Source organism: Aptenodytes patagonicus, chromosome 5 (assembly GCF_965638725.1).
Source record: "Aptenodytes patagonicus chromosome 5, bAptPat1.pri.cur, whole genome shotgun sequence".
NCBI lineage: Eukaryota > Metazoa > Chordata > Aves > Sphenisciformes > Spheniscidae > Aptenodytes > Aptenodytes patagonicus.
This window is the reverse complement of record NC_134953.1, coordinates 16,138,429-16,161,125: the sequence shown is the minus strand read 5'-3', so window position 1 is coordinate 16,161,125 and position 22,697 is coordinate 16,138,429. Positions and strand designations below refer to the sequence as shown.

The following is a 22,697-nucleotide window of genomic DNA, read 5'->3' as shown; positions in this document are numbered from 1 at the left end:
CTCCTTGTAAATGCTAGCACTGATTATAAGGAAGGGACTGCTGACCAGAATGAAATGCCTGGGGAAAAACTTCACTTTAAATCTTTCATTTTCCCCTTAAAACATTTTTAATAAGGGTCACACATGCATGAGCTGCAAAAATGTCAAGAGTCTATAGCTCTCAATATCTTGAGGACCATTTCCTCTTTAGAATTAGGTTTTCCATTCAAATTAAAAACTTTTGGGATCCAGTTGAATTTATTTGTGCTGTTTCTGTTCCTCAGATATTTTGAAAAATTCCACACACAAAAAATTAGCTCTGAAATGGAAACAAAAAATGAAACTTCAAAAGTACTTACAAAACTGTACTTTCCAAATTATGATTCAGAGTGTTCAAAACAGCCTTTCATTTGGCTTTTTGGAAAGTTTCCTGGGTTCCAAGAAGTCTTGGAAGCCAGGAGTCCTAGGAGCCCTCCCAGAAAAATCCTCAGAGCTAGTTTAGAGCTGATAAACCCTCTTTCCATGGCTGCAGGTCACACAGCAGATTTTTTAATATCTGGGCAGATGACATGGGAGATAACTGGGTTGTTTTGAAATTTGCATCATTTTTATCATATTTATGCACAAATAGGTGGATGTCTGTGGATAGATTTCATTTTAAAACACTGGCATTTTCCAGCAGAAAAATATTCCTTAGAAAAATCTACAGTATGTTCAGGATTTCCTTTTTCTAATGAATGCCAGTCCAATCCAGTTAATAGGACTAAAAGTGAAATGGAGTCATGAAGGGATTATTGACATTCTGTTTTGAAAACACTCAGAGAATGTCTAAATCCTAACTTAGTAAATTGCTGACACAGACTCTAAGCTTTTCTAGGGAAAATATGAGATGCTGGTGCTGACCTGTGTCATTGCAAAGCTGCAGCTCCCATGCAGGACACTTGATGGTGATTCTGTCTCTAGTGCTCTTTCTCCCCTCTTAGAGGTGGAGCAGCTTCCTGAGATGCTGCCACTAGCATGCTCGGAAATGTCAGTTCTTATGTGATGTGGTGATATGGTGTCCAAATAAAATCTTTAAAAATGACATGTTTTATGTGGATTTTGAAACATCTGAAACACAGTCGTCCACTCAAAATTTGATGTTACTGTCGTTGGTTTTAGTAATAATCTGTTCCCATATTGTGTTTCATCTCTGGACTCTGGAACACCTTATAGAGCAAAAGAAATACCATCATTTTTATTTCACTAAGTGAGAGGGAAACTGAGGCAAGAGTGGGGAACTGACTTATTCATCACCACACATAAGATTAGCAGGATCCAAGACTGAGCCTCCAGTCAGGCTCCATCCATCTTCTACCACAATAACAGGGATTGCCTGAGTGCTTAGATCATCCCTCTCCTGTGAATAATGACTAATGCTATTGGAAAGAAGATTCTTACATATCTTAGATGTAAAAATTGTTCACAAATATTTACTCATGTTCTTAAACAGCATTGTGAATGTGTGGGCACTCTCAATGTGTGCATTTTTCATTAATATCCTAGCACAGGAGCTTGTTGGCAGGCATGTTGCTGTAGCAGACAGTTTGATGTTTAATTCCGAGGAATTTCTACGTAAAGTAAATATTTGATGTGCAGCGAGTAGTTTGACTTTACGTGTACATTTGTCCAGTCAAGGAACAGCCCTGTCCCTTTGCCTTTCGCTCCACCAGACTGCCTGGACTCAAAAGAAATTGTTTGAAATAACAAGCACACATAGGGCAGTGGTCACAATTAAATTGTGTCCCAGGAAGTGACTGTAGACATTATTTAGCCAAGATTATTAAATAGTTAATGTTATGGGTATTCATATTCTTGGCACATTTTGAGGAGACAAATAAGGAAAAACACTCCTGAACTCTAATGAGGAAATCGTTTTCTGTAAATGTGCCTTTTTGTCATGTAAGTAATTTGATGTTGCTGCATGTGTGAGATTTGCTCAGTCAGCCCGAGGAGTGCGACCAGTCCACACTAAATCCATTTGTAGGCTGTGTACAGCTTTTCTTCACTGCATTTGACTTTGCCCCTGTGAGGCGAAGCTGTAGTCTGTGGGTAAGACTTGGGGCACCGTGATCGGGTTCCTTTCTTTTATGCTACATAGTGAAGGGTCTCTGTGTGACGGGGCGATAGTGAGGAGGTGAGGGGTGGACATCACCTTGATCTTTCCCCAGCTGTGTGACCTGTCATCAGACCTGCACGCCAGCTCTCTGTGCCTCAGGTGTGTGCAGCTTCTTCTCTGCGCCTCCCAGTCTCACAGCCAAGCTCTCTCTACACCATTACTTTTTCCCATTGGTATCAGTAAGTCCCAATGGAGAAGAAATTAGATAACCACAATGAATTAGATGATTTCCCCTTAGCAGAAGTGCTATAAACCTGTTGTTTTCTCTGGCTTGTGTAGGACTGCTTTTGTCAAGTCATAGCACATTGTTGCTTATCCCAGTGCCTTTAGCTGTTGGTTTCATTATCATAAGCTTATTCAGATGCTTCTAGCTTTCTCTTTTTGTGTATAATAAGTAATTAGTGTAACTTAATATCTCATTGTTGTTGCTTTTTCCAGCACAGAATAATAATAAAAATCCAATATAAATATAAAGTTAATCACACTGTAACTTCTCTTACACTTCTGTACATCTCCAGATAAGTCCTCAACAAGTGATCTGGGGTTTGACAAATGACACTTCTAAAAATTTCTGTACATATGTATTGATAACAATTTCATGGCCAAAATGGTATCATCAGAGGTTCAGCATATACAGATACTTTGGGTTATCATAGAGTAAAATATGTCTTTTTAAGAAGTGTGAGATAAAGCCAATTATGATAGCTTTAGTGAATTAGGCAGTGGAAACAATCTAAGGACATTTAGCTCAGTTATTTCCAATTAAAGCCTTCACAGTAATTTTAAAATCTAATGTAGAAATGTCCTGTTGCTATTTGCTCTGTTTTTCCTGAGTATTTTTAATAAGTGGCATCACCTAGATTAAATACTTATTTTAAAAAGGAATTTTTGGCATTTTTATTTTTAAAATCACAAAAACTTTCCAAACTATACATGGTAATAAAGAGAAAACTGTACAAAAGCCTTTATCTGTTTATTTAAGCATCCCGATGACATCACAGACTACTCATGCTTTTTGCCCATATTTATCGTGAGGTCACTAGATGCTTCTCATGTTCATTTTAGTTTGCTGTTCTCTGTTGTACCTTTTATCTCTCACATGTGTATTTCTCCCAGCACACGGACATATATTAATGTCATGTTTGTTTACATGATGGTGAAGATTATTGTTTTACTTCTCAAAGAGGTAGCGCACATGTGCTATGAGGAAACTGTGTGATAATCTATGTAAATTATGTGCACAGAAGCTACACTTTGCCCTTGGGGGAAATGCAAATTAGAACATTTTGTAGTTTGTTTGTTTTTAAATACATACACTTTTCACTTCAAGGCTCAGGACAGACTCCCTGTTTATTTTCCCATTGCTCATCATTTGTTTTTTCTTGTAAATATCTCAGCCTTTAATGATTAGTTTGCTACTTTGGTAGGAAAAAAATGCTTGATGAGTGAAGTCCTCCGAACATAATGTTTGGTGTATTTTATAGCTCTGCTGTAAGGGAATTATCTGCTTGTAGAAGGGCATATAACACACTCACAATTCAAAGCTATTATAGTGATCTGACAGTCTTCATTCATTTTCTCCTAGCGCCGTCTTGGTTTCTTCTGTTACATCAGTGCTTGTAATATTTTTTAATCCTGCATTACTAAAACACAGAGTTAACTGATTTTCCTTATATGAAGCAAGAAAAACATATTCATAAAATGTGTTGTTTGCTGCACTTGCAGTTCTCTGCTGATGTAATTTTTTGTATTAATAAAATTATTTTTATACTCTTTAAGTACCCTTTCGGAGAAATGTTCAATGTAAGTTGTCTGATTCTGTTTTAAGTGAAGGAGAAAGCCTGGTAGAGGTTGTCTCTTTAAATCAGATCTGCAGTGTTGATGGACCCTCTAGCAGGCACGGTAAGAACCATTCTCACCTCTGCAGCAGGGAGCTTGACCATATAGACTCTCACATTCAATCAAAACGTTTTCCCTTTTAATATGCACTGTACCAATCCTATTCCCATGGTTACAGCTCGTGCTTCTTTGGTTGCTTCCAGTCTGTTGGAAAAGGAAGGCAGCACACATTTCTTGTACAGGAGTTTAAAACATCATGAAAGCAGCCCTGTTGTGATTTGCATTTTAAATGTTTCTTTTTTTTTCTCATTGTACAGAATGCTGTAGCAGTAGCTTCAGTTCATTTGCCACAGTCTGTCTTCTCTCAGTCTTCAGCCTGGCAATCTGTTGATAACTCCACTTGCAAGCTACAGTTTATTGTCTTTCGGAATGGAAAACTCTTTCCTAGCACAGGAAACTCATCAAATCTTGCAGACGATGGGAAACGTAGGACGGTTGCCACACCAGCTGTTTTTGCTAAAATAGGTGAGGAGTTGTTATGCATTATTTCCTTTAATCTAAAAGCTACGGTATACTTGGTTATGTAGAGAATAGAGCAGCAGAGTGTACAGTGTGCTGAGAGGCTGGAAACAGTCTCTTTCTTTAGTACAAATGTTCGCAATTGTTCCTATCTGCATGATTTTATTCAAATTATCCTGCAAATAAAGAAATGCACTTGCTGTATGACTAGAATGCCAATTTTGGACTACTGTTTGTTGACAGTGTTGTTACAGATGCTTGTTTCTTAAAGCACAGTGCTATAGGAAAGAACCTTGTCTTACTCTTTACAATGAAAATTGCAATGTTAACGTCCTAGACACTGATAAAAATAAGGCTTTTGGAGTGGGAGTAGTGCCCTGTTGCATGTATCAATACTCACCAGTATACTTTCTGATACGATGGACATAAAACAGGTGTTGTTAAAGGCTTTTGTCTAAATGTGATATATTGTATGTGCTAGTGAGTCCTTATTTGATTAATTATTCACACAGGCAATTTTACTAATTTTATTTGATACTGAATAGTGCTGTCATTTCTATTAACATTTTTAAAATGTTTAAATGTGACTTTCAAAGTGCAGAATTGTCTCAGCTATTAATCATACCATGAAACTGAGCCGTTTCTGCAGTTACATGGGCAATAGTTTAACACTGGTTGTAACTGAAGAATCTGAAACAAAAAAAATGTGCTTTGTGAAGGACGATTAGATCATTTGGACGCATTATGGGACTGAAAGGTTCAGATTTATTTATACTATTGCAAACTTTTCTGCATGTGAGCACTACCTTTGATTTTGACCATTAAGAGTATACGTCTATTGCTTTTTTCCCCATCGTTTAGTGTATCTGATCTCTTCACACAGCATTCATCAATAAAGGGTTTTCCACTCCATCTCTCTGATTCAGTTTGTTGCTTTTGCAGATGGATGCAGTTTTGGAAACCTCACCAGCCCTCTTACTATAGGGTTGAGGCACTTTGCAAGGGGTATAGACCCCATTGCAGCCTTCTGGGATTTTGACCTTCTGGATGGACATGGAGGCTGGTGGGGAGAAGGGTGCCACATAATTAGTTCTGCAGGCAATATTACCACCATTCAGAGTACACACTTCAGTAACTTTGCAGTGCTAATGGTAAGTATATGACTTAGCAAATATACCTATATTTCTCTCTCTCTCTTTTGCCATACATATATGTTCTTTTTATGTGCATCTGTACCATTCTTACTTGTCAGTAACTGACCTTCTGTTTTTTATAATGTTTAGTATAAGACAGTCTTAAAGAAAGTAAGTTATTTAACTGCTAGTAAGTGAATAAACCTGGTGGTCAGTTTTAATATCCAGTGAGAGGCCTAATCAGAAATGATGTTAAATTCAGTCTTACAAATGAAAGTTCCATCAAGAAATGATTAGCATGTAATGGTTATAAATTATAGGACAGGGTTTAAAAATGTATACTCCTGTGTGCTTTTACATCAGCACATCTCAGAGGCTGGTCTGCTTTTGTTCTTGCCCTGCACTGTGTTGATCATACTAATTAGTTGCAGGCATACCGCAATGTTGAATCATTTAATAAATGGAGAGGAATAACATCTTCCGCTCTTTTAAGTAAGGACAGTGCCATCCTTGTTGATCCTGTAGGAGTTTTAGTTTGTATACCAATGCTGATAGCCTTCTTAGGAAATTGCTGTTCGTGAAGAAAAATATTTCTGTGCAGTGCTAACACATCAGCCTGCTTTGGTCTGTTCTCAGTCACACTTACAGTTCCCATTGCAGTTATTTAACTATCCTGCTTAACAGAAAGTTACTTTCATGAAAGCAAAAATATTATGCGTGCAATAATGACCTGTTATTATTCAGGGAATAAAGGAAAGCAAACAAAAAATGAGAGGTTTCTAACATATATAGGTGAGAAAATGTTTGCACCGTTAAAAATATTTTTTATAAACCAGTTGTAAAAAGATTAGCCAGATGTGTACTACTAATACCAGATTGATCCTGAATGCCAGTGCATGATTGCACTGTAGATGCTGCTTGTGTACGTTACAGAAATGTTTATAGTTGAGTAAATAATGTACTCTGTGTGTGTGTAAGGGACAGCAAACGTAGGCGACAGGAATTGCGAGGACGTGTGCAGAGAATACCAATCTGCTGCTGTCAGATGGAGCCCAGATGGCAGCCAATCATAGCACAAGGCTGTGGCACCCACGAGTTAAATGCGGATATTATCGTCCACTTCGTAAGAACTGATTTCCCTCAGAGTTACTTGAACATTTTTTCACCCATTCCAGAACTGTTCAGAATTGAAGAGCTGTTCCTAAGATTTGGCAACATCAAATATACCTCATATTCTACAGCTTCTATGAGTTCCCTTTTTTCCCCCAGCCGCTTGTTTCCCCGAATGTGAAACATAATTTTGCTTTGAGGATGTTTTTCTAAATTCATTAAAGAAAGCACCTGTTGACTTTGCAGGTGCCACACCCAAAATGGCTTCCTCCTCCTTCAACTGCTTGGGTTCAGCCTGTTCTTCTTAAACTTTGGGTAGTTATTAAATGTTAACTAATTGCTTGCAAACAACCAATTTCATGGTTTCATTTTGTTTGCAAAAATCATATACTGATATCAGGGCTACAATTAATTTTTGGTTTGTAAAGCCGAATGCACATTTATCTCTGATAAGATGTAGCAGGTTGGTTTTTCTACAACCGTAAGGGCAACTGAGGCACCTTTTACTGCGGCTTTTGCATCTGGTATGTAATTCTGGTTTAGGTCTTGTGTTTGGTTTTTTATGGTAATTCAACTTTGCTTTTTTTTCTGTGTGCATCTTCCATTCTTATCTGTGCAAGACAAGAAAATAGAATCTTGGACTCACCCTTGCTTTGCAATTGATACGGTAGCAAACAATGTGATATGTTCCTTAGCTTATGTTTCACGGTCACTTTTAAGGAAAAAGATGCTTGACCTTAGGTCATTTTTATATATATATATATATACACACACACATGCACAAATATGTCTTCCAACTGCTGTCTTTCTAAACAGTTATTGAAAAACTTCTGTAGCTTTGTTATGTGCAATCATTTTCATTCAGGTGTTATTTCTTAATCAGTGTTTTGTGGCATAAAGTCAGGGATTGATTTATTTGATAGAGACTGTGCTTTTCTGGGCAGTTCAATTCTCATACCAGAAATGAAAAATATTTCATTGTTCTGCTTAGCTATTGATTTATAATATGAACAATATAAAGTGCCTATGTGTATCTTCTTAATTCACACCTTAGTGCCTAATATATTTTAAAACACTAACAAACTGACAGCAAATTCAAAATAGCTAGCATATGGTATGTAGCCAATGAAATTAGCTACAATATCATGATACATGTTATTAATCTATAATTCTCTATTAAACTATAAAAATTCATAGTTGATTGTTATGTTTGGGGGTAATAGCAGAAAACTAAAGCAGTATCTGTAAACTGAAGAGCAGCAATAAAGCAACAGTGATGAAGGTTTACGTTACCATCAGAATAATGTATAGCCTGCTGTGGAACAAGATGAAATAGATAGAAGCCTCAGTTAATCCAACTGTCCATTTTATAGCTAGTACAGCACATGTTCTGTTTTTTCATCTTTTTAAACAGTAAGACAATGTTCCCTGAACTGCTTTTATAAAAGTCGTTTCTGCCTATGAGCAGTAAAAGGGTTAAAATAAAGGTTTCATAGAGTCCTTTTTTAGAAAGGCAGTAATCAAGGATTTATCAACTACGATTGATAATTAATAAGCATGAGCATACTTCAAGTGAGAGGACTCATTTAGAGCCATTTCATTTCTCTCTGTGACAGTTGTTCAAGTGATGTCAATGAGAGAGAGTACAGTTTGGAGGTTGGGTTGGAAAAGAGGTACAAGTTCCTTCCCTCACACTGCTCTCATGCTTTCACTCTGCTCTGGGTTGGGCCAGTGGATGGAAGTGAAAAAGTAGTGTCAGACATAATACAGCATTATCATTTTCTGATCAGCTTTTCAATGGTATGCCCTAGGGATGAGAGTAAAATACCGTGAACTAAACTCGTGAGTTATATTCCTGCCTTTCCCTTCATATACTGTGTGTTTAGACCAGTCCCCTATTTTGTCTTTTCTTGTTATCTGTAGGAGGAAGAGAGACGGTCACACTCTAGGTTTTTTTGGAGGTGGCCAAAGCCCTCTAGGGTCTTGAACTATGAACCTCTGCAATATGATTTTCTGTTTTAGAGTAAAATTATGAACACTTACATTCTGAAGCTTTGGTATACCTAATTATAAGTATTTGTTCTATAAATACTATGTATTTGTGCTCTTTTGTGAACTGAGCTGTATATCAATATTCTAATTTTTCAAGACTGTTTGTGTATGTTATGAGCAATCTAGTGCCCTGTAGCCATAGTATATCTGAATAAAAACTCTTCAGGAGATAACAAAAATATCCAACAGCAACACTGAACTTCAAATTTGCTGAACGTATGTTGACATATGTTGTCCTTTGTTCTTCCTTTCATTTTTCTTAGAACAGAATGGCAATTCACTAGTGATGGATATGACTGTAATTGTATACAGCATTTCCTTTTCCCCCTCGGACTGCTTTGTCAATAGTAATTTCTGCAAATCTGCCAAATAAACACTAGTAAAATTCTTAAATCTAAGTATGCTACTTCTCAATTAACATAAAATGGATTAATAATTATTGTTAGCATTTTTGATTGTAATCCTGAAGATAGGTTAAATGAACATAAAATCATAAACAACTCCTTTCCTGTTTTGTCACAATGTATCTTATTATTCCAAACAACATAGGTGGGTCTTTTGTTGGATTTTTTTTTTCTTTGTGAGTGTAAGGAGTCATTATTTGCAAAAGTAGCATACATTCAGTGGATGGCTATTTGCAATAATTAGGGCTGAGGAGACTGAGCTGACAAAAACAGAGCAAATCTGAAACTATGCTGGAAGCAAACCTTGGAAAACTGTGTGAATGAGAAATTGAGGAGAGGCAAGATACTAGGAAGGGATCACGCTAAGAGTTAACAGGATTTTTCTCCTGTTGTTTTACAAGCATTCCCTGAATCTTTTAAGTCTTTCCAAATTGGTAGGATCACAGTACCACAAAAGCTACGTTTTAAGTATTTTCAGTGTAACTGGAGACAATTGCAGAATTTCATGAAGTTTAATTCTGAAAACAGTCTTCTAAACTTCCATGTTTCAGGTCTTCTCCAAATTAAACAGCCTGTCTAAGCCTTTTGAGAAATTAATTCATGAGTTGGGGAAGTATTATGGAGATGTCATTTAGAAGGTTGACATAATTACAGTATTTGACATTTTCCCCATAAAGAACACAGGGTTTTCTCGTAACAGGCTATGGAAACGTGGTTCAGTACTTTGAAAAATCAGGCTGCTTAAAAAGAGAGGTTTAAGAATGAATTTTCAATTTTTTTGTATTTAAACACCTACTTTTACACCTACAGAATAGACCTTAGCAGAGTTTAAGCGACAAAGACTATGAAAGTGATCCAGAAAGTTTACCTGATATCTGCGAAATTAACATTTGGTGTAGTGGGAACTGCAAAATTCCCTGGAATTAGATTCCTCTGCATGTGCATAGATGCTTCCCAGTGTGAAGAGCTAGATTCCTAAGCTCTGCTGTCATTCAGAGGCCTGGCAGAGGCACATACTCTTCACCAAAGTCCTCAGCTGGCATGTACTGCTCACCTAACAGAGAATGCTTAGCCCATATGGACAGTATTGAGTCCAGCTTCCCAGAAAAGGTTGCTTTTTTCAGAATATTCCTCAATGTGCCAATCTTTTGCATAAAGCCTTGGAATTAGAGTACTCATAAGAGCAAGATCTGGCTTTTATTCCTTTCTCCTTGGGTTACATCTACTTTTTATTAAATTACACTTAATAACGTGTTATTTGCTCTGTAAAATGAATAAACTGGCTTGGTACTGGGGACAAAAATCCAGGCTTCTCTCCTTCAAAATGCACTAACTTTATAACAAATCAAGCCTCTGGCTCAAGCTCTTTCTTTCTGTTTCCTCTTGTTTTCTGTTGGCTTAATGGATCTTGCATTCTTGGTGGTGCAGCTTCAACCAGAAGGTAAAGGGATCCAGACTATAAAGGAGCTCAGTAAAATGGGTAAACTCTTGGGAGACAGGAGATGTAAGTTAAAAGACTTAGAATCTAGGTCTTGGTGGCTTCTACTGGACTCCTTTCAATTTGTCAATGTCTTTCTCGTACTGAGGTGCCCCAAACTGGACACACTAGTCAAGATGTGGTCTCAGAAGTCGCGAATAGAAGGGAATAATCACTTCCCTCAGCCTGCTGCCTGTACTTTTGCTAATATGGCCCAATATGCGGTTCACCTTATGTGTCACAGGGGCTCACCACTGGCTTGCTTTCAGTTTATTGTCCACCAGGATCCTCTGATCCTTTTATGCAAAGCTTCTTTCCAGTCAGTTGTCCCCCAGCCTGTACTGCTGTCGGGGTTACTCTGTCCCAGAGACAGGAGACTTTTTATTTCTCTTTATTGAACTTCATGAGGTTCCTGTAAGCCCATTCCTCCAGCCTGTTGAGATCTTGCCAAATGGCAGTCCTGCCCTCCAGCACATCAACTACTCCACTCAATGTGCATTGCAGTGTTTTCAGCTCTCTGTAGAGACCCAGCTCTATGGATAATTTCATATTCTGGTGCTCCTAAATATCCTAATATTTGGCACCTAATTTTTCAGTTTTGTTTTGTTTAAGTAGGAGGACTCTAAATACAAATAGGAATCTAAATCTTACCATAACTGATTTTTCAAAGGCACTTGTGTTTCTAAGTCTCTGTGGCACTTGGATACCACTTCCTTGAGGAACACCGTTTCAGGTGTCCTGCTTTAAACACAGAAACCAGTTAGACTATACTTTCTAAAGTCATACTATTACAAGCAATATATTAAAAATAAGTCTTTAATTTGCCAATATAAGTAGATGGATGACAAAAATTTACAACACTATTTAGATAGTTTTTAGCAGCTGTGATTTTGTGAAAGTACCAGATATTTAGTATTAGTTCATTGTATCTTCCCCTCAGCTTTCTCAGCATCTGCTATTAGATGTCTCAGGGCTGCCTTTGGTATGCAATTTGTCTATACCTCTTCATACTTTCATACTGAGTTTTAACTGATCTGTATAGATGTGTCTGTTTCAGTCGATTTTTGGAATGAAGGCTCAAATAAAAGTGAAACAGCCCCATTTGCACTCTGATGTTTTTATAATTCTGATTGTTGGATGAAATAGCTGATAAAAAGTCTTTTCTGTCACTAATTTCCATCACTAATTTCTATTGTGCCTTATATGCCATGGTGGCATTTACAGCTGAAAGAAGCTGGTTTCACACCTTCTTATACGGGTGAATGAATGACAGTTTCTCATTAGACAATATTTTACTGGCCTTGTAGTTGTGGACAGCAGTTTGCAATGGTCAAAGTCCTGTGTGTATTCATTTTCCTGTAGATATTGCTGCCATTTTTCAATATCATCATCATTTGAATCCCCTCTAGGAAACAAAATCAAACCTACCTTTTTAAAATGTAACATACAATTATGCTGCTTTGCATACAGCATGAGAAAAATAACTTTGTTTTCTGCATGCTGACTTCCCCAGGGGATTACTCAGGGGAGGCTGACAGATCAATAAGGTTTAATTATCATCAAAAAGCAGACAAGATAAATTTATTATATATCTATAATTAAATCAGTTTTCAATATACAAAACCCTTAACAAGCATATTCTACATTGGCAATAATGCATTATGATACTCAAAAGTTTTACCACTTATTTACTGTACAAGATTAGAAAACAGATAATAATAAAAAATGAATATTTTAAAATGGAATTAGCTTTAAGATGCTGATTGTTCTTGATTCTTCTGCAGGCAAAATGGCTGTATTCCTGTAGGATATATGGCATTTGCTTTTATACTGATGTTCAAACATAGTGATTGGTTGATCCTTGCATTTACACTATTAAAAGCTAGTTCTTTAGTACACTGAATGATGCCACCTCAAGTAAAATTGCTTTCGTTTGTTGCTACATAAACGTGTAGCTTCACTGTGTTTCCTTTTTCACAACTTTGTTAACTTTTCAGAGCATTTTTTTCAGAAATATCCAAGATATTTATTTCTTTAAATAACTGCACTTTTACTACTATATTAGTTACAGTAACAGTTTTCTTCATGCACAGAACTGAAGCAAGTGTATACATAAAATAATGACAAAGTGTACTATTGGTATACCAAAATATGATTATATCAGTAAGAGCTAGAAGTAAATATTTTATCATTTTCAACAGAGTATTTCTAGTTAAATTGTCCAGTATTTACATGACTACTCTAGTAACATGAACCAAAATTGTACTGAACATTTCTGGTAAAGAATAGTCTCCCTCAAGAAATTCGCTCTGTAAAAGAATTAATGGGGAGGTGATGTAAATAAAAACATGGGAGAAAAGATGGTCAAAAAAGGGTGTTTGAGTGTAGATTCAGTGGCAGTTCTGAGCCAATAGGCTTTTAAAGAATTATTTGAAATTTGTGAATTCAGTATATCCTGAAACAAAATCAAGAGAAGGCCTCAAGAGCATAGGTCTGTCACATTAAAAAGCTATCACATCAAAAGACAGAGTTCTTTTCCTCTTCTATTCCACTTGTGGTTGACGGAAAAGTAGCGAGAGATGTTAGGAGACAGCATAAGACTACCTCTGTGACAAGTGACTCCACCTCTGCCTTTGAGTCTTGGTGATCTCGGCAGGGCTGAGAGAGGACTTGTGTGTGGGACAAGTGGTGACTGAGCAGATTTAACTGAGGTACACACGCAAGCTGAGGAAGTACTTGAAGAGAAATGGGATGTGACGACATATGTTTGCCATCTTGTTCATATGTTATTTGTTCATTTTGACGGTCGTCTTTATATATGTTGTAAGCTGCTCTGTTTTAGAACTGACATTAATATGCGTCTGGAGAAACTGATATAATCGATCTCAGGAACTTTAAAGCTAAAATGAAGAAAAATAATGACTACTAGGGCATCTGTTACTTGTAAGGACCTTTCTGGAAGGTAAACAGAACAGTACCTTTCCCCCTGATTTAATAATTGCATATACTCATGAACATTACCTGCTTGTACATGAACAAGTTCATATACATAAATAATGGTGCTGTAAATCAGCTCTCTGCATGCAAATGAGATTAAAAATAATGTATTAGCATTACAGTCCCAGTCTCCAAAGGGGAGATTTCACCTCAGGAAAATAATGTACTGAATCTTCTTCCAGGGGAACCTAAAACTGACAAATAAGAAAAAAGTCTTTTAAATGTATGCCAGTATTTTCAGTGTTAGAGTTTGCTGGATTGTCATATTCAGTACTTTTTCAGATTTTAGTTTTTTCTGTGCTGGGATGTATATTCATTTTTGTGTGCACAGTTAGTGCCACTGCATATTGAAACTGGCATGTAGACGACACTTTGTTTGCACTCAGGTGATAGTTTGTGTCTAATTTATACTACTTGTTTGCAGAAATGTATTGCCACAAACGGATGTGGCTTAATGTATTACAGTGAACTTCTAATATTTGGTTTATTTCAGATAGTCTGAAGACATACTGTTTTCTGTAACAGGCTCCTTCTGCTTTCCATCCATCACACCTGCAGATTTAGCTCTCTTCCTATTTCTTACTTGTGAGATCCAGTAATTTTACAAAGATATTAATAGTTTTTCATTACGTTTTTCACGAAGAATTGTGTCAGTAGGCACTAGCAGGTCCAAAAGGAATGCATGGATCTTTAGTCTGCTATTAATGTAGCTGTCAAGCTGCTTTTGAATTGTTGTAGGGAGTAGAGTATTTGCAACTAAGTGTGAAGGTCATTGGGTCAGAGGAGATGTATCAACTGGGAATTGTATTTGAATACAGGAGCGAGTCCGTGGATATTTTTGGGTGTATTCTCATGGCTTTTGTTTCTTTGAATGGTTCTTCTGCAGCCATGTATATACCATTTAGAGACCTTTACGGTAATTTGATATTTTGTACTTAATATCCTAGTAAAACACACACATAAAGTTCATGTTATCAGAAGGAACAGATATTGCTAATGCCTGGAAGATGTAATATTCTGTGTATTTTTTCAGACTTTTTTTTTAATTAAAATTGTACAAAAAGGTTAATTTCTGTCTAGCAAAGTGTATGCAGATGAGGAAAGAGCAGTCTGATATTATTGTAAATTCATGAACTATATCTACGTAAAAAGTTCATCATCTTATTTTCCTGCTCTTGAAAGGGAACAGCTAGAAACGACAGGACATATTGAAATGAAGTCTCAGAGTTTCACACATGCCTAACAATGTTAAATCATTTTGCTTTCTCCATAGGATTTTAAGACAGTGTTGTCTTTCCCCCAGTACCCCGGGGAGTTTCTGCACCCTGTGGTATATGCATGTACTGCAGTTATGTTGTTGTGCCTGTTTGCTTCCATTATCACCTACATTGTCCATCACAGGTAAGAACTCAATTTTAAGCACTTCTGTTAAATGGTCAGCATTATGCTGAGGTACTTCAATTTTTCTAACCCTCGCTGAAAAGATAAATTAAAATGATCTGAATTACTGTTGGATAGTAACATCAGCAATGTGATTTACACCAGAGAAATCAAAAAAAGGTTATGTCAACCTTTCTCAAGCTGTTCCCAAGCTGTATCTTTCCTGAGACGTTTGTCTAAATGGCCGACACACTGTTCCTAAGATTTCTAACTTGACAATTCAATATGAAACCACGACCACTATCAAATTGCTGTCTGGCAAATTCCAGTCAAAGAGCAGCACTTTGGACAGCTACACTGGCGGTATTGGCTTCTAAGACCAAGTTTGGTTGAAAGACTTGGTAACTATCATCGGATAAAAGAAATTTTCTTTGACTTCTAAATCTTCTTGGTTTTAGAAAACTTGTGTTTTCCTTTATATGAAAGATTTATATAAATGCCATTTTAATTACGTACTTCTGTTAAAGACCATTAGCAATTTAAAAGAGTAAGAATGTATTGTGCTGTAGAAGCTGCTAAATATTAACTAAGTGAACTTAATGCAATGACTTCTGATCTTCAGCTTCCATTTAATCCTTTAGAGATGTCTTGCTAAAGTTCTGCATATCTGAAGCTATGCAATAAGCCTTTTGCTTTTAATACTCTACTTTAAATGCTTGATTTGATGGAGGAAACTTTAAGTCAGTAGACCCTTGTCAGTAGACTCTACAATTTTTACCATCAATTTTACCTTTTAACCATTGATTTCAATGCTTTATAAATCAGACTCTGTCCTATAGGTAGATTGCTAAGTAGGTATTCAAGAATCAGAGAATTTAATTTTATCATATTAAGCATTTTTTCCAAAGCGAAATTTTCATAACAGATATGTTGTTTTTTAATTTTAAAATGTGATTTTTCAACAGCACAATCCGAATAAGTAGAAAAGGATGGCACATGCTTCTCAACTTTTGTTTCCATACTGCTCTTACATTTGCTGTTTTTGCTGGTGGAATCAATCGCATTAAATATCCAATTATATGTCAAGCTGTAAGTATCTGCCTTAGTAATCCTCACTAATAGAATGAAAGCCTGAAACTGTATCTTTTAACATAATATTGATAGTTTTCTTTCTTTTTATATATTGTTCCTGAATCTTAAGTTCTTCAAAACAAGTCATCATTATAAGCATGTCTTTTAAAGGCCAGCACTGGGAGCATTCAGTGTTTGGCTGTCACCTGAGTTTCTGTGAGAAGCTGACCAATGCATTAACTTCTCTGCAGCTCAGATTTCCTTATTTTTAAAAAATCCCCAAAAATCATAATATCTCTCTGTTCTACAGGACAGTTGAAAACTATGATTCCCAAATATTTCTAATGTCCTTTCTGATCTTTGGATTGAATGTGTGAAACTAAAGTTACTGCTGCTCTTTTGTAATATATATGCCATTTGCCTGAGGGTGGCCCTGGCTTCACTGGGTGATCCTTAAATATATACTTGGGCAGCTTAATGTTTATAGTATGATTATGTCTTTTAATTACAACTCAAGCTAAGGAGACAAAGCAGACCAGTACACTTGCGATTTATGGACCCCTGTTTGCACTGCTGGACTATTTCACATCTCTTACTTCATCCTTTCCGGGGATATAGTGTCGTGAGATGCACAGAGAGGGCATGGCTTCAGCTGCTCTGAATATAGAGGCTGCGTCTGTACAGCATATAAAGAGAGTCATTTCAGTCATCTTCTGTAATGCCTGATGAGGGCTTGTTGCAATTTGTTTGTCTTAAATATTTCTTCCTCTCAGATTTTGTAGAAGTGCTCCAGATCTCATGAGTGTTGTTGGTATTTACCTGTAGTAAAGCACTTTATTAAGCCAACATTCTCCCAGATATTTTGCCTGTCACTAATCTGGTTCTTTTGATTGGCTCAAATAGGTGTAAACAGCAAGAGCCGTCAGCCAACAGCTGACTCACTGCAAAACTTGAATAACTAGCGTAAGAGTTATCACTCTAATTTTCAGTGAGATGCTTTGGAAGCCTTTTGTGTATACTTGTGCATGACCATCAATAAACAGCACATGTAGATCTGTAAGCACCTGTAACATTCTATGTGCAAAGTCTACCTATGTATATTACATGGTATTCATTTAAATGACACAGTTGTCCACTAGATTATTCTGAGATAAATATCTCACAATGTGTAGTGTATTGTGTCATAATTAATCTGTAAGTTCTAGCAAATTGAAATATCACCTACCATTGTCTTTATCTGCAGTTTGCAAGTGAGGGTAGCAGATTAGTTTGTAGGGCAGCCATGGCCATGTAATTACATGATCACAAATGACCATCTGTTGTTACAATCATTGTCTGGTTATTTACTTTGCAGATTGCATGGTAACAATGCAGTATTAACAGTGATAATGAAAAATTGATTGAGATAAATGAGTTATTAATAATCTGTTATGAGTAATACATAAACTACAGGGGTACCTTCATAAAATGCATTATCAGTGAGAGCTGTTTCTTGCTATGGTACAGGGTCAGATCCTGAGCTGCTGAGAAACATGAGCACTTAGAGAAATTGAATGGATCCGTTCACATATGCCTTCTAATCAGTTTCATACAGTTATTTACCTGACACCATGCTACATCAACAGACAGTATCATCAGCAGTTAAAATATAGGAAAGATACAGGACACAAGACACACACAGTCCTCTGGTTCCTGGTAGAAATTGTCTGATGTCATTAGGTAGGGCTAATGGATGCAACAGTCCAAACAATCTAAGACAAGACTCCTATAGCTGGTAACACAGGCTGAACAAATGTTCACTCCCAGAACATTGTACCCCACCACAGAGCCTTTCTTGCCTACTGACAGCAACGTTTTTCAAAATTCTGTGAGTCCCAGTGGCTCTCTCCTCCTGTGATAACCCTGAGAGGATTACTCTGTGAATTAATATTCAGGGTGCCAAAGCTAGGAGGTAGGGAGGTCAGACCTACTAATGGTTTCCCAAGAAGCTCACATATTTGAACATTTCCCATAGCTTGCATAAGTGGTCGTGGGGTGGACAGCACTCCTTTTGTCCTGCATATGGAATATAGCAATTCTTTAAATCGCTCAGCCTAATGAAAGGTATATTAATATAGCTGGTTTGGGCTTGTGTATCCCTCTAGTCTAAGTTTTGTCTCTTTCTCCTCTTTTTCTTTTTTTTTTTTTTTTTTTTCAGTTCTGGAAAAAAACTGATGTTAGGGTTTAAAAATGTATTTGTGAAAATATTACTGCTTCAAGCAGCACTAAAATATTAGTTGTACTCCATGTGTAACACCATCAGTGTTGCTATAGCACAGGTATCTTTCCATCTGCTACAATTCAAAACACAGCTTCACCCTGCAGCAATGTAATTTGCACTTTTTGTTTCCTGAGTGCGTAGGGGAAGATTCCAAGTGCAAGCATTTTCTGTACTAATCACTGAAACATGGTGTCAAAGCCAGTGAACCTCCACCTTTCTTATTGTAATTATCCCTAAAACTTTCACACAAATTTCACTGCAACATCCTTACCCAAGTGAAATAATAGACTGAGTTAATTTTTATCCTTCATAACTAACCAAAAAGGGTGGTTCTAAAATAACTTCAGTTGGATCACCTTCTCCCTCTAAATGAGGTGTCCCAGGCTAATTTTAAGCAGCAGGAATTAGTGCTATGGAAATGGACCCATTTTCTGTGATAGATAGCTGGAAGAACCTTCATATCCCCTTGAAGGCAAAGTAATTACACAAAAAAATGTGTTTTCAGAGATGGCAAGATATTTATTTTTATCTGGAATCTAAAAATCTGAAACTCCCTTTTAAACCTGCATAGCTATTTCAGAGAGGGTTTTGTACGGACGGTCTCACTTGCGTATGTGCTATACAGTCTTTATGATTTATAAAGAAAACTGATGTTAGAGTGCTGGTCTGGAAGAGTTGATTGCTTCTTCACGGATTTCCTGTGTGAATGAGGTGTTTCTACAGACTGTTTAGATTACCCACGAATCTGATTCTGGGTGTCACTGAATGCTGGCTGTTGATGTAGAATCCAGAGTCTTGAGTTTATGGCAAAATCTTTCATGCAAGGCAAAGGTTGTGTTAGGAACGGCAGAATGGGATTAATCAGCGCCAGAACACTAGCCAGAAAGGTGATTGGGCCAGCCAGTGGATGATGTAGTCAGCCCCTTCCATCTCTCAGAGTTAGGGTCTCAGATTACTTTACTTCAAAGGGCAGAAGGAGTCTTATTCCTTTCTGGTAAGGAATGAGATGGAAGGAGACACAACTGTAGCTGGATCACTCCCCATGTGTGGGAGGCATTGATTCTGTACCCTCAGTCTGAAAGATTTCAGTCTTATGGCCCCTACTTTCCAGGTGAGCATGATAGCCATGGGGCTATGTGTGCTAGGGGATGAAATTGTCAGTTCAACATGTTGAAGCATGAAGAATAGGCTTAGGGGCACAAGTTTTAGGAGACAGAAAAGCTAGGGAGTGAGACAGAATCATAATTTTTTATCCTACTGGCCAGTCACTGAGTGGCATGATCACTTCAATCACATCTCCAAGAATCTCCTATATGGTTTATCAAATACAAGCTTCCATGTAAAATTTGGCAAGGCTCAGACCTTCCTCCTCCCCAATGAGTGTCATATGTGAAACTGCTTGTGAATTCCTTTCTGTAGAGCAGTAAATCTTCAGCAAGAAAGGCGAAGCCTGTTCCATATTAGCCAGTAGCCTGGAAGTTAGAAATTTGGATTTGAATCCTGTTAAACTAAGGAGGTCCTAGAGCTATGCACCACATCTCAGGCAGGAGCTGCAGATACAAAAATATTACAGAAAGAGGAGGAAAAGAGCAGTTCTTTCTGCTCTAGCTATATTTTTTTTGAAAGAATGGGTGTAAAATTAATCTACTGTGATCAAGTTTGCCAGTTGAGGTGTCTCAAGCGAAGAATGTTATTTAAGAGCTCTTGAGTGGTCTTTGGTGAGAAAGGTGCTGCATTGTTCAGCTCTGCTGAGACAGGAACAAAGCTAGTCATATGCACAAGCGAGGTATTAGGTGGCTGGAAACTTCACTAGCAGCAACTTATGACGGCTAAAGACTTTGCACGCTTTGGAGTTAGATGTGCATGCTGTGCTGAAGATTGTCCTTCCTGGTCTCAGGTACCTTATTTGTGGGTCTCAGCTTCTTGCTCTAAATCTTTTACCTGTGAAGGGAGCACAGGGTTGTTCTAAGGCTAAATGTTTTAAGAACATGAAATATTCACATCCAGTGGTGTTATAGACTGCAGAGAAATTCCTGAATCCCTTCGTCTCGCTGAAAAGAATCACTTTCAGTGCAGGATTAATAGTTTAAATGGAATGTCAGTGCATATCCATATCCTCCTTTAAATAGAACTGGCTGAAGAACGACAATCTTATCTCAAACATGTTTACAACTGAAAAAAAAAGAAATTAAATTAAAACCTAGAGGAAAACAAAGAAATTTGTGTGCAAGTTAAAGCTGAGCAAGAGAATTTTTTGTGCCAAAATGCCTTGCATAAATGTGTATTCTGGTCATTACCGTGGTAACTGCATGGTGGGGCACTTAAGTTACCTCTAGGAGCACATGCAGACAGCATCTTCTTACTGTAGAAAAGCATAATCTTCTATTCAGTAGGCTGGTGCTCATTCCCAAAGATAAGTGTTCTAAGAACACAGAACATGGAAAAAATGAGTCCAAGGAAAGAAGAAAATTTTCACCATCTAACTGCGGTTATTAAACAGCTTTAGGTGCAATGCTGTCTTCAATGCATGTGTCCTGACAGTTCTTTCTGTACCATTTGGCCTGTCAGTGGAAAACCTTCTTACGAATAAGGGTCATCACTTTAATATATTCAATCATAATCCTTCATTCTGTGTGGAAAACTTGACCCTTCCCACACAATTTTATGTGAAATACAGAAGTTCTACTTACAGTGAAAATAGTTTTAAGTGAAGTCTTGGGTATTTAATTTGTATCTATTTATTGGCCTCTTAAGCTTTACAGAGGCACAAATCCAGTAACAAGATACACACAGATAAATTTGTACCCTGGACCTTTAGTGCATAAACCTAAGGTTTACATTTGCTAACAGAGTTAAATGAGAGTTTACTGAGCAAAACTATCTTTGTCCTGTTCCCCTTTCTGTTGAGCCTTGTCTTCCCCTTCCATGTCATGAGCTGGTATCTCGTGTACTTCTAGCATAGGGCTCAGATGCCTTCCTAGCTTAAGAGAGCTAGAAAGAGGTAGTCCCACTGAAGAGGACAAAAGAGCATGCAGCCACAGCCCCTAAGTGCAACAGTGAGGAAAGTGCATCTCTGTGGCATGACTGATGTCAGTGTGGAGATATGGGGAAGGAAGAGGCAGAGAGCAAAGCCCACCACTTTGAAACTGAATTTTCGAGATGAGGTGTGACAAGCATTTCTTTACTAATTATTATTAGTGGATGAATAAGAGCAAAAATTCTGGTCCAGAAAGCCTATTTTGTGATGGGAAGTGAGAAACAAAATCATCACCACACAGAGATAAGGCTACCCCTTCCTTTGGAATTTAGTGTAACAGCTCAGCGCACCCTTCCAAATTCCACATTTTTGTTGTGTCATATATGTTTTATCTGCAGATTGTCACCATTGTCTTCAAATCCGTCAGTCATGAGGCGGTCCTGTATCATGAGGATATATCCTCCTTTCCTTTAAGCAAGAAATGCAAATGGATGGGGTTTTTTTGAGAGAGAGAAAGAGCCATATTATTAAAGAGTTAGTACAGAAGATGATAACATTTCTGCCTCTTGTCCATGTTTGTTCGATTTGTCCATATATCAGAAGGAACTAAGTTGCTGAAATATGAGCACGCTGTGAAGAAAAATAATGTGACTAAGGTGTAGCATAGCAATGATGTTTTCAGTTCAGTTGCCTCCTTGAAAGTTCAATAAAATTGTTTTATTGTACTATTTTTAGGAATCTCATTCACTTAAGTGGCTGATCATTTCTCTATATGTGGCCATATATGTTGTCAAAATTTCACATGTAAGTGCCTTCTCACATGAAATTCATCCCTGCTGTTCATATTCTTATGGACTTTTTAGCATACTTGTGTAGAATAATTACGGAATATATAGTAGCAGTGCTATGCTGAAATGAGAAAGAGGTTATGAACCGTATCTCTAGAATTTTTCCAATTCTTTCTCATGGTTCCCGCCTCCTTTTTCTCCCCCTTTCTCCTCCCCCTCTTCTCCCTCCTGCCTTACTCCTTCACTCCCCCCCCCAGCTCATAGTCATATTCACTGCGTCCCTACAGAAATACCGCAAGCTGCATACGATCTAAGTCCAGACAGCACTAGCCACTGAACTGGCAACGTCTGCCAGCTGATGGTACAAAGTTGTCTCATTCTCTTATTTCCGCCTCTTCTCCTCAAGCGACAACAGCTATGAAGGCTTTACACTCCCTTGTCTAATGTGTCAGACAAGTCCCAGAGAAAATTACAAAGGGTTTTCTGTTGATGATATTTGCTGCTATCTTCAAGTTTTGTGCTATATTAGTAAATATAAACAAAATTCATGGAT

At 37.4% G+C, this 22,697-nt stretch overlaps 1 protein-coding gene across 3 annotated transcripts in view; it reads left to right on the top strand.

Annotated features, from left to right (window-relative positions):
- Positions 1-22,697, top strand: part of LOC143160727 (adhesion G protein-coupled receptor A1-like) — a 296,528-nt gene that overhangs the window by 235,183 nt on the left and 38,648 nt on the right. For all 3 annotated transcript variants that reach the window (XM_076338820.1, XM_076338822.1, XM_076338821.1), the window contains 4 exons: positions 4,294-4,501; positions 5,438-5,646; positions 14,942-15,069; positions 16,014-16,137. In XM_076338820.1, coding sequence (XP_076194935.1) covers positions 4,294-4,501; positions 5,438-5,646; positions 14,942-15,069; positions 16,014-16,137 — 669 coding nt within the window. The remainder of the gene's footprint in view (positions 1-4,293; positions 4,502-5,437; positions 5,647-14,941; positions 15,070-16,013; positions 16,138-22,697) is intronic.